At 43.3% G+C, this 11,915-nt stretch overlaps 1 protein-coding gene across 1 annotated transcript; it reads left to right on the top strand.

Annotated features, from left to right (window-relative positions):
* The first annotated feature begins 404 nt into the window (after positions 1-404).
* On the top strand, positions 405-3,934 carry LOC148503026 (E3 ubiquitin/ISG15 ligase TRIM25-like). Its single transcript, XM_088449028.1, has one exon. It carries the CDS (start codon positions 437-439, stop codon positions 1,202-1,204), a length of 768 nt encoding a protein of 255 aa, XP_088305154.1. The 5' UTR covers positions 405-436; the 3' UTR covers positions 1,205-3,934.
* The last annotated feature ends 7,981 nt before the right edge of the window (positions 3,935-11,915 follow it).

Below are 11,915 nucleotides of genomic sequence, written 5' to 3'. Positions count from 1 at the left end.
TTAAGTCGCGGTATTTTTTCCGAAAATACCGCGACTAGAGTGCGGATGGGATCCGCAGGGACAGAGCTTTATCGCAAGCTCTGTCCCTGCAAGGGATTTATAGTAAATCCCTGTGATATTGCCTGAATTCCCAATGCGAATTCACTCGGTAATATCACACTACAATCCGCATTCAATATGCGGATTGTAGTAAATAGAGCCCAAAGAATAAGGTATGATTAGTGTGGGCAAATTACTGACATTTACGTTGGCTCTGGACATGGGAGTATAAAGACTCAGCAGTGAAGGGGTTAATGACACTAGCCTAGCTGTGTGCAATCTAAAGTAACTGGTTCTGTCCAGGTTAAATGACCTTTACTGATTGCACCAGCCCCATCCTCTGTGGTTTCTGAGTGTAACAGACTTTCAGTTTCATTTCTCTCCTCTGCTGTTAGTGATGGCGTCTGCTGATCTGAGAAAGGAGCTGGACTGTTCCCTCTGCCAGAACATTTATACAGACCCAGTAACCCTGAGCTGTGGACACAACTTCTGCCGGGTCTGTATTCATCAAGTGCTGGATATACAGGAGGGGTCTGGAGTTTATTCCTGTCCTGAATGCAGAGCAGAGTGTAAGGAGCGTCCCGTACTGATACAGAACATAACTCTGTGTAACATAGTGGGGAGTTTGCTGTCTACTCAGCCAGATCAGGAGGAGACTGGGATCATCTGCACTTACTGCGTGGACTCTCATGCACCTGCTGTTAAATCCTGTCTGCACTGTGAGGCTTATCTGTGTGATAGACACCTGAGAGTACACAGCAAGTCAGCCGAGCATGTCTTATCTGATCCATCCACTGCCCTGGGGACCAGGAAATGCTCTGTCCATAAGAAGATCCTGGAATATTACTGCACTGAGGACGCTGCCTGTATCTGTGTGTCCTGCAGTTTGGCCGGAGAACATCGGGGACACCAGGTGGAGTTGCTGGATGAGGCCTCTGAGGAGAAGAAAAAGAAACTGATAAATATTCTGCAGAATCTGACAGTAAAGAGAGAGGAGGCTGAGAAAAGAGTCCAGAGCCTGGAGCAGCGCAGGAAAGATGATCAGGAAAAAGCAGCTAGTGTAACAGAGACAGTCACTGCCCTGTTTAGAGACATCAGAAGACAGCTGAAAGACCTGGAAAAGAGAGTCCTGAGTGAGGTCTCCAGACAGGCAGAGAGCGTTTAACTCTCAATTTCTAATCTGATCCAGCAGCTGGAAATAAAGAAGGACGAGCTGTCCAGGAAGATGCGTCACATTGAGTAGCTGTGTAACGTGTCTGATCCACTGACTGTCTTACAGGAACCAGACACAGGTGACTGGTGTGATGGTGAGGACAGAGAGAGACGTGATAATCAGGTCCATGGTGTAGGAGAGCTGGATGTGCGTCACGTCTCAGAGACATTACACACATTACATGATATAATAACCGGTATAAAGAATGGGATCTATGTGCAGGAATCTACTGGCCAACTGCAGAATGTAATCCCAGCATGTAATACAGAATCTGATGTAATCACAGCTGTAAAGAAAGGAAACAATGTTCCAGAGTTTATAGACATAGCACTAGGTGTAAACCCAGCGAGTACTACTGAATCTGATATTTTAACTGGTATAAAAATAGGGCTATATGTGCACCAACCTACAGATATAACACTGGATATAGACACAGCTGCTAATAATATATATATAGCACAAGGTAATAATTCATTATTTGTTGTACAAAACAATACAAGATGGTCAGATGAAAGCCAGAACCGTCCAGAAACACCAGAGAGATTTCAGCATTATAACCAGGTACTAAGCACCACCAGCTTTACCTCAGGGCGACATTACTTGGATGTGACTGTCAGTGAGTCAGGGTGGTGGAGTGTAGGGATGTGCTATCCCAGTATAGACAGGAGAGGGGATCAGTCACACATTGGTTATAATGACAAGTCCTGGGCTGTGTGTAAGGGGTTGTGTGACCAGTATTCACTGATACATGACAGGAAACAGATCTGGTTACCTGGCAATATCTCCTGTAATAACGTGGGGATATATCTGGACTATGAGGCAGGACAGCTGTCCTTTTATGTTCTGGCTCCACAGATGAGACACATACACACATTCACTGCCACCTTCACTGAGCCCCTACATGTTGCTTATTGTATAGGGAGAGGTTGTACAGCTATATCTGGGAAAGTCAGGTGCTGGGTTATATAACCAACCCTGAGAGTGGTGACATCACAGGGAGGGACATCTGATTTGTGAAACATTTAGAATGAAGCAGTGGGTGGAGTTACAGCCGGGCGCCTCTCATGTAGAGTAACCAGATGTCCCGTGTGTCTGGATGTGATGACTTATTGGTGTGTTACAAACATTCAATATACATTTATGTGAGATTTCTAAATGTTTATATTTTTGTGATAGCTGTAATTGGCCGCTGTAATTGTCTGTCAGCCAGTGTGTACCCTATTACTGTAGTCAGTGCTACACCCTGGCGCCCAATGGCTGTGTATCTGCAATGGGTGAATGAGGTATTGTCATTTTAAGGGGGAGATATATCAAACCTTCAAGGGAGATAAAGTGGAGAAGTTGCCATTAGCAACCAATAAGCTTCCAATACCCCTTTTACACTGACATGAAAATCCCGGGTTTTTGCAGATGAACGCGCATCAACCTGGGATTTTTGTTAGTGTAAATGGATTCACCCGGGTCCAGGGACACAGGGATCCAACTCTGGTAGCTTGCAGGGTTGGCCATGGGTCGTTCCTGTGCCACCCTGCAATGTAAACGGCACGATCCGGGTCACGATGATCCGGATCGTGCAGCATGCTACCCGATTGGTCAGCTTCAGTGGCACTTGGAAATCACATCATCTCCAAGCATCCACTGCAACACCAGAAGAGCCGGGTCACTGCAGACCCGGCTCTGGTGTGAACCGTGCCGACCCGGCCATACCCCAGGTTGGCATCGCAGTAGTGTCTGATCCGGGTTGGAAACATGTTCCAAATCCCGGTTCAGAGCTGGGACTTTGGGGTAAAAGCAGTATAACTGTTATTCTATAGACTGCGTTGGATAAATGACAGTTAGAAGCTGATTGGTTGCTATGGGCAACATTTTCACTTTATCTAACTCAAAGGCTTCATACATCTCCCCTTAAAGCTTCTGCTGCTGTGAGTTGCAGTCCAAGACTAGTTTTCTTCAATAATATGGGATGGGTTGGACCACAACACCCAGCATGCCCCATTGCTTAGCTTTATTAACGTCATATTTGTCATAATCACAAAGTATAATTATTATTGTCTCTATTATAAAAGTGCTGTAATACAGGGTGTAGAATATAGTAAATGGACCAAGGCCGTGAGTCAGAGGGATTTGGTATTGTACAGCTGCATGTAATATTCATGGCTGTAAGTTTGATTATTGTCCATATTTTTCTACTTAAAATGTCGGGATACAAATCTGGGATTCCTGTAATCTGATTGTCACATTTGATGATTAACAAAACAAAAAACTCCTTATACCGATACACAGCGCAATTCTATTTGTGTTTCTCAATATAAATGTATTATTTCCATTTATTTATAAGGCGTCACAAGGCTTCTGTAGCGCCATACACGGGGGGAAATGGGCAACAAGATACATGAGTACAGACAGTGTATACATTCCATAATTATGTAGATAAGGAGAGAGGGTCCTGCTTATACAAGGTTATAATCTATAGGGGATGTGAGTGACAAAATATTATAAGTTATTTATACAGTGCACACATATGAGTAGCAGGTTATAGAGAATATTAGTCATTCACATCAGTCCCCAGATGTTCACACTGCAGCTCGTAAAGCCCCCGAAACCATACTGAGGAGGCTCCGATCAGTGCTACGAATCCCAGCGCTGCTGGCCCCACCCCCTCCAAATGACCTCTTGCACAATGCGGCCATGGGCGTCACCGGGCAGAGAAAAGCCCTGTTATGGTGCTGATGTTCCCTATCACATGGACCCAAACACATGTAATAAGCCCATAGAGGTGGGGTGTCGCCGCGGGTGGAGCGTGTGGTACCTAAATTCTCATCGACTGCTGTTGTCCGTCTCGGCTCTTGAAGCACGCTGCTTTTTGGACTTCCCTGGTAGATCAGGCAGAGGAACGAGAAGCAAAACACACATTTGGACCTTGACAATAATTTTATTGAACAGAAATAGTCACTGCTATTTAAGATTTAGGGGTCTATTTACTAAGCTGTGTTGGGAGATAAAGTGAACGGTGATAAGGTACCAACCAATCAGCTCCCAACTGTCACAGGCTGTTTTTTGAAAAATTACAGTTAGGAGCTGATTGGCTGGTATCTTATCAACGTTCACTTTATCTCCTAACACAGTTTAGTAAATAGACCCCTTGAAGAGTTAGGGGCCTATTCATTAAACCTAAAAATTCTCTGGAGATGATTAGCTTTAGAACTCACATTAAGGGGCCTATTCATCAACACTAAAATAAAATTTTTAAGGACATTTTCCTTAAATAACGGGATCGTGGTGGGTACAGAAAGTTAACGCATCTGTAGGCAGTGCTGCGCATGCGCTGGTTTTACAGATGTAACAGCGCATGCGCAGCACTCTTTCCAGACGCGATAAGGTAGTATAGGCAGGGAAAAGTATCTATTTCCCGAAAAGCTGTCATCGCAAAAATGACAGCTTTTCGGAATAGATACTTATGGAGTGGTGGAATGATGAATTCCACCTATAATTAGCTAGAACTCCATGAGAGTTCTAAAGCTAATTATCTCCAGAGAATTTTAATGTTTAATGAATAGGCCCCTATAGGTGGAATTCATCATTCCACCTCTCCATAAGTATCTATTCCGAAAAGCTGTCATTTTGAAAAATGACAGTTGGTAGCTGATTGGCTGGCACCTTATCACTGACTTATCACTTTTCACTCTGTCTCCTAACACTGCTTAGTAAATAGACCCCAATATCATCAGGTAGCCCTGCAAGCACAGTCGATGTACGACGTTGTCAACGACAAGCGGGAGCACGCGTTTGATGATTAACCTAATGCTAACCTAATGGAACGGGTTATGTTGGAGGGTCTGAGTGAGTACTCAAGCTACGTATGCAATCGCAGTGGCTAATTTATGCACGCCCCTTGAAACAGCATTCAAATGGACAGACACGCCTACATTTATCCGACCACTCCCCCATCATCACCCCCAAACTCTCTCAGCCTGTCACTCACTTTGCAATGGATTCCTTTTTGTATGTGTAATCGCAGTGCGATCGCAATGCATGCACAGTGTGGCTTATATGCATGCGCAATGGTGAACAATTGCCCAATTTACCTATGTAGTTGCATTTGCGAACGCTGCTGAATCAGGCCCTTTACGCAAAATCAATTGGTTTACGCTCATTAACCCCTGCCATTTAATCGAATAGTATTTCCCTGCTTGGTGCGTGTAAACCCTGCGGTCAGTTGTATTCCTCCCTAAATCCTTGATTGCACATAAATAATGGTTAGCATTACTGCCTCACAGCACTGAAATCCTGGGTTCGATTCCCACCATGGCCCTAATAGTGTGGAGTTTGAATATTCTCCCTGTGCTTGCGTGGGTTTCCTTCGGGTACTTCGGTTTCCTCCCACACTCCAAAAATACACTGTTAGGTTAATTGGCTCCCAACAAAATTAACCCTCGTGTGTATGTGTGTGTGTGAACATGTGGTAGGGAACATATTGTAAGCTCCACTGGGGCAGGGACTGATGTAAATGGCTAAATAAAGCACTGCGGAATATACACTATATAAAATAACTGGTAATAATAATAATTAATAATAAATAAATAACATTATTAGAGGTTGCAGTTTTCTTTAGCGTGTGCCAGTGTTTTGGTATTGGTTTTGGCTCTGAAACCATTTACGTGGTTTGGTTTTGGCTTTGCCCAAAATATCTTCTGTGTTTTGGTCTCAGTATTGCTATTGGTTTTGGATTTCATTAAAAATGGTCAAAACAGATAAAATGATGTAATTTATGTTTTTTTTAATTACTGTATTACTATTAATATAATTATTTATTCACACTTTTTGTAGACCTAAATAGGTATGTGAGGACCTTTAGTCGAAAACGCTTTTTTGCTCTTAAATCACTTAAGAACAAGCAGTTGGAAGGATTTCCGATTGTCTAATGGTACATACACACTGAACGATTTTCACCCTGAACGATATTGCTGAACGATTTGGATAATCTTTCTTTGATCGGTCAACGATTTTATGCAAACGATTTTCAAACGATTTTATAAACGATTTTCAAACAATTTTACAAACGATCAGCGATATCGTTCAGATTAATAATATTAAAGAGGCTTTATTATTTTTAATGTAAAAAAATGTGGGCAGGGCTATCATGAGGTGATAAAATTGTGTCGGCCATTTTAAATCACTGCATTTATGCTCTGTGGCTAGTTTGGTTTGGTGTATTCCTTGCTGAATGCTGTTGCTTAGCTATTTGCTGTGGTTTGTTATTGCTTTGGCTTTAAACAAACTATCTGTACTTATCTGTCGTGATGGATACGTACCGTTATCGATTGATGGTTGCTTATGCAGGAGTGGTGGTGATAAGTGACCGGGAGAGGAATGAGAAGAGGAGAAGGCTTCATTCATGCTGGACGAAGGAGTGGTTGCAGCAGAGGGATTCGTTCTCTCATATGCCGCTGCTCATGCAGATTCGCGAGAACAACCCGGATGACTTCCGGAACTTCTTGCGAATGGACGATTCAACATTTCAAGAATTACTGGCCTTGGTGACTCCGTACATGCAAAGGCAGGACACCAGGTTGCGTAGAGCCATTCCTGCAGAGGAGAGGCTCATTGCGACCCTGCGTTTCCTGGCTACAGGGAGATCTTTGGCCTACCGGAAATTTGGCACACTCATCTCACCGCAGGCTTTGGGTCTTATTATTCCAGAGACCTGTAAAGCCATCTTTTACATCCTCAAGCCAGAGTACTTTAAGGTATTAAAATTTTAATAACCCTGTCACAAATCTCCTAAATCTGTCACTTCTTTCTATATGTCTTCAAAAATGTGTTTAGATAGGTGCATGCCAGTTGTATGTCCCTGTTACTGCTCCCTACTATATATCCTCCCAAATGTATATAAATAGCTATTTATCCATCCTCTGCCTTTGCTGCTGCTGCTCCCAAATTATATCCCGATTATATACCCCCCAAAAAAGGGTTTCCCCTCTCTCCCGAGCACCACAGGCTTACACTGAAGCCGGGGCTTATCCCCATACCCCTGGAGTGTTTGGTATGGCGGTAATAGGGGGGCCAAAATAATGTCAAACTATTGTACTTTACAGTGGAGCTACAAGTGCCAGCATGCCTGCCATTTTGCACTTGTGGAACTACAAGTGCCAGCAGACATACGGCACCTGTAACTTCACTTTAAAGTACAAAGGTTAAAAAGAGTCAAAACACACACCGTGTCAACTTAAATTTTATTACACACACCTACCCATTCACACATACTTACCTATACCAGATGTTTGGTCCCCTTGTCCACGTAGTATTTCCCAAAACCATGGCCCTGCAAGAAAGATTTCATACTCACCTACATCCAGCGCTGGTCTCCACAGTAATCCTTGGTTTTGTTAAAACAAAAAAAATCCTTACACGACCCACGGAACACAGCTATCTGTATGTGTGCTCAATCGAAAAATCTATTGATTTGAGGGTCTCATTCAGACCCTCTTGCGAGTGCAGGACGCTCGCAAGCAGGTCGATGGTACACAAATGCGCATGCGCACGATGGAGGCTGCTCCATCGTGCGCATGCGCGAGACCCGGCGAGCGACGGGCAAGCTGTCGCTCTGGGTCTCGCACCAAAGGATGCGTGCTGTCGATGGTGACTGACAGCATGCCCCCTTTGGTGGGTGTGCCGGGGACATGGCTGCCAGACAGAGGCGTTCTCATTGGAACGCCTACCGTCTGGGTCTGGCCCCACTGACATCACTAGTGATGTCAGTGGGAGTGATTTTGGCTCTGATAGAACCAAAATCACTCCAGGGCTTGCGGCCGCGAGACCCTACCGCAGGGTCTCGTCGCAAGCCCGATGGTCACGATGGTCTTGACCATCGCGACCATCATCATGGATGCTCGCTATAGCTGTGGGTGGTAACCCACAGCTATGCGAGCATCCAAGAGGCCGCTCCATTTTTAGGTGGGACGCCCCTGATTCAGAGCGAGCGCTCTGGTCAGAGCGTCCGGCTCTGAATCAGGGCCTGAATACGGTGTTATAGCAAAACTAGCAAAAAAGATGTCTTCGATTCAAAATTTTAACTTAAGAGAATTTTTCGCACCAAAATGAAGACCCCTTATAAATGTATTAATGTAATGTTTAAAATTTGTTTGTTTGTTTTTTTCTGTTTCTAGTTCCCTTCGACTGTTGAGGAATGGCAAGTTATTGCCAACGATTTTGAGACCTGGTGGAACTTCCCAAATTGTGGCGGCGCCATAAACGGGAAACACATCCGGATAACACAACCTGCAAACACTGGATCTTTGTACTTCAATTACAAAGGATTCTTTAGTATGGTTATGATGGCGGTCGTGGATGCCAATTATAAATTCATGCTTCGCATTCCCGATATTGATACATTTGGCAACATCGAATCCCCCATAGAAACCTATGGGGAAGGCGGCTGCTGGCGGCAATGGAGGGATCGCAGCAGGTATCGGAGATACCTGCTGCGGTCCCTCCTTCATACATTCAGGGGATACATAGTGTAACCCTCTGTTACACGCTATATATAACAGTGCCTCCACCCAGGTTATATTGTATATGTTTTATTGGCTCACCCAGGAAAGCCTAATGATATGATGAACTATATGAATATTCTATTGGATAGTGTGTGTGGTGATTGTGCTTTACATTAAACAATACTTCACAATTATGGCCTTTTGCAAACCAAACCACCTGTCTCCTAATCCTTTACTCCTGGCAAGCTGGACTTCGACACACCTTAAGGTAAGTACATCCACAGAAGACATACATATGTTCATTTACAATTTTATAAAATGATGTTAGCACACATTAACATATTCATATATGGTATATTACACTTATATAGGTACACTGGATAATAAAAATACCATCTATTACACAAATTCATACAATTGTTATATATTTAAACAGTAACTCTCACCACTTATAACTGTCAGTACAGATATCTACATATATATATTTCAAAGTCTAGTGCTGTAGGAGTCCTTAGTGTCCAGTAAAGGTTGTGCCACTTTCAGTAGTTCTGATAGGGAAAGATTACTGCTAAGCCTTTGGCTGCAGTGTTACTCATGCTGGCACAGTTCCAATTACATAAATAAAAATGGTATAGTGTCCAAGAAAGATGCTTAGAATTGATACATCGATAATATTACAGTAAATTGCAGATGTTAGTGCAGAAGTTTATGTGTCCTGTATTATAGCTTTAACTAGTCCAGTACAGTGACAGTAACTAGAGTTAGCTACAATTGTTTCCCTAACCCTCGAATTAAATGTATCTCTTGCAAATTGAAACTCAGTACTTATACTGTGTCAGCTTAGCTCTCATAACAGCTTGTTATCTTTACTGGCAAAACGGAGATAACCTGCAGCTTTATCTTTGCTCCTGCTCTCCTTCTTCTGTGGTTAACTATTTCAGCATTACTATTCTTGCTTGGAATGATAACTCCCCCTACCTTATAGGTTAATGTTCCAGACTTCTTAGCTGCTGCCTAACTCATACATTTGAAGCATAGCAGCAATAACAGCATATGGCTAGAAACTTTCAGTACTTTAGCTGCGATATAGGAGGTCTCAGGAGGAGCACAGTTAATAAGCCTTCTCTCTACTAAATATGGATCCGGCAATCCTGTCCCTGAATGACTGGCTGGGGAGCCTCTAGGTGAGTGTGCTGTGATAAAGGGGTTGTACTCACTCACTGCACCGCGTTATATAACAGCTGATGCTCTGCCTCCTCTTGTGCTGCACGGCCACTGCACTGTCAGGCTGAGAGCTGGCCTCCCACAGGGGTATCAGGAAGGGATACTGGCAGCTACTGCCTATCCATTCTCCTGCTGCTGGTGGTGACTCACTCAGCTAACAACAGCTAGCAGTCCCCGGCTTCCTCTGCTCCTGTCTCTCTCACCACCACCTTTCTCCTCAATCGCCGCTAAACACCGATCACCATGGGCTGCCCCACACTGGTCTCTGCCTCTCAGACTCTTAGTTGTTTCCAATACTATAGCTCTTTAAGCAGCCCCGGTAAGTCAGAGGGACAAGCACTGGAGAGGGGAATGGCAGACCACCGTTAGTGCAACGGCTCTCCCTTTATATCTGGGTCTCGAGCTCCTTCAGAGCCATCTCATGCCACTTCTGGCATTTTCCTCAACCCCTCGAGACCTTTCCTACACTAAAAAACACTAGCCCCTACCCTGCATGCGTGGTCTCCTGCACTAACTTCCTCACAATTTACACATTAATTATACAAATACACAATTACAAAAATACTTTATATAATTTATTTGTTAATAAGGTATATACATATATACATACTGTATCATGTAAACATAAATATTTATATATTCTTTATGTACAATTACTGCCCTAATAGTAGGTGATAATGGGTACTATATCATCCGTAACAATTTATTTATATTTAAATGAGCTAATACTCTAATGTCCTTATTAACTGGTGGGTTAATTAGGGCTTCAATAGTATTTGAGGTAAACCCCCGAAAACAGGTGTTTATGTAATATAAAAATATCTGTGTTCGATAAGCCTAAGTACCCTAAATACCACATTATAACATTACAATTTTAATAAGCCGTTAAATAAGAAACCACACAAATGTTTAACTTTAGTAAAAAAAAATGTTTTACTTTTTGGACAGGATTCATTGAGTCTAATCAAGACTTCAAGTGCCTCTGGAGACAAGATTACACAAATAGAGTGTGAAAAATAAGGCATTTGAAGAATACACCAATACAGTACAGAACAATATTCCTGATGTGAACATTTGAACAGGTTCAAAAACAGAATCCAGGATCTGGGCCCCGGTTTTGAGGGAACACAAAAAATACTTTAGAATCACAAAGAACAAGAAACCAGGGACACATGAGGTGGAGTAGCCATCGCTATTGTACTACGACCATGCTACAGTCCACCATGAAACAAAGAGCCAAATCAATACAAGGAGTGATAAGTTTTTAAAAAATGAAAAAAAACAACTGCCAATTTTATAATAATTTACATATTTAAAAATTAATCTTCGCCAAATACAGTGGTGCGAGCACTGCCCAGTGCTGTGTGAACACCACTGGATGAAGTACTGGGAAAAGCTGAAGGGGGCGAGGGGGTACGCGACAAAGAAAAGGGGTGGGACTGTAACGGAGAAGGGTTTTCATGTTGTGGATCCGCATAAGTTTCTTCTGGGACGGTGAGGTTGCCTGATGTGGCCGTTGGGGTGGGCTGCTGTCTGTTATTTAAGACAATGGTACTTGCCATACTCAAGTCCCCCTCAATAGCATGTACCAATGCCTTATAAACCAGACGCTTGAAAGGCTGGACCTGTTTCGGAGGAATGGTCCGCATTTCATTGGCGAGATTTAGGCCAAATATTTGATTTTCATCCGGGGGTTTGGAAAGAACCTTCTCCGCATGTTTTAGAAACGTATCACTCCTTGACGTTCCCGAAGTGGATACTTGCGTTGTCCCTTTCCGCTTCTTAGCGGGCGCCTTGGATGGCGTCTCGGCCACACGCACAGGGACATCCACTTGTTGGGGCTCGCAGGACACCGGGTCAGGATCCTCTACCGCCAGCAGTAACTTAAAAGAAATGGAAAAAAACAAGATTATATCAACAATATAAACATTAAAAAAAAGAATGCT

Source organism: Taudactylus pleione, unplaced genomic scaffold, assembly GCF_031769625.1.
Source record: "Taudactylus pleione unplaced genomic scaffold, aTauple2 ptg000478l, whole genome shotgun sequence".
Classification (NCBI taxonomy): Eukaryota; Metazoa; Chordata; class Amphibia; order Anura; family Myobatrachidae; genus Taudactylus; species Taudactylus pleione.
The sequence above is the reverse complement of the archived record's forward strand: the minus strand, read 5'-3'. Positions and strand labels throughout refer to the sequence as shown.

Bases quoted from the DNA above. Each gene is read 5' to 3' on its own strand.
- LOC148503026 (XM_088449028.1), top strand. From the start codon at position 437: ATGGCGTCTGCTGATCTGAGAAAGGAGCTGGACTGTTCCCTCTGCCAG.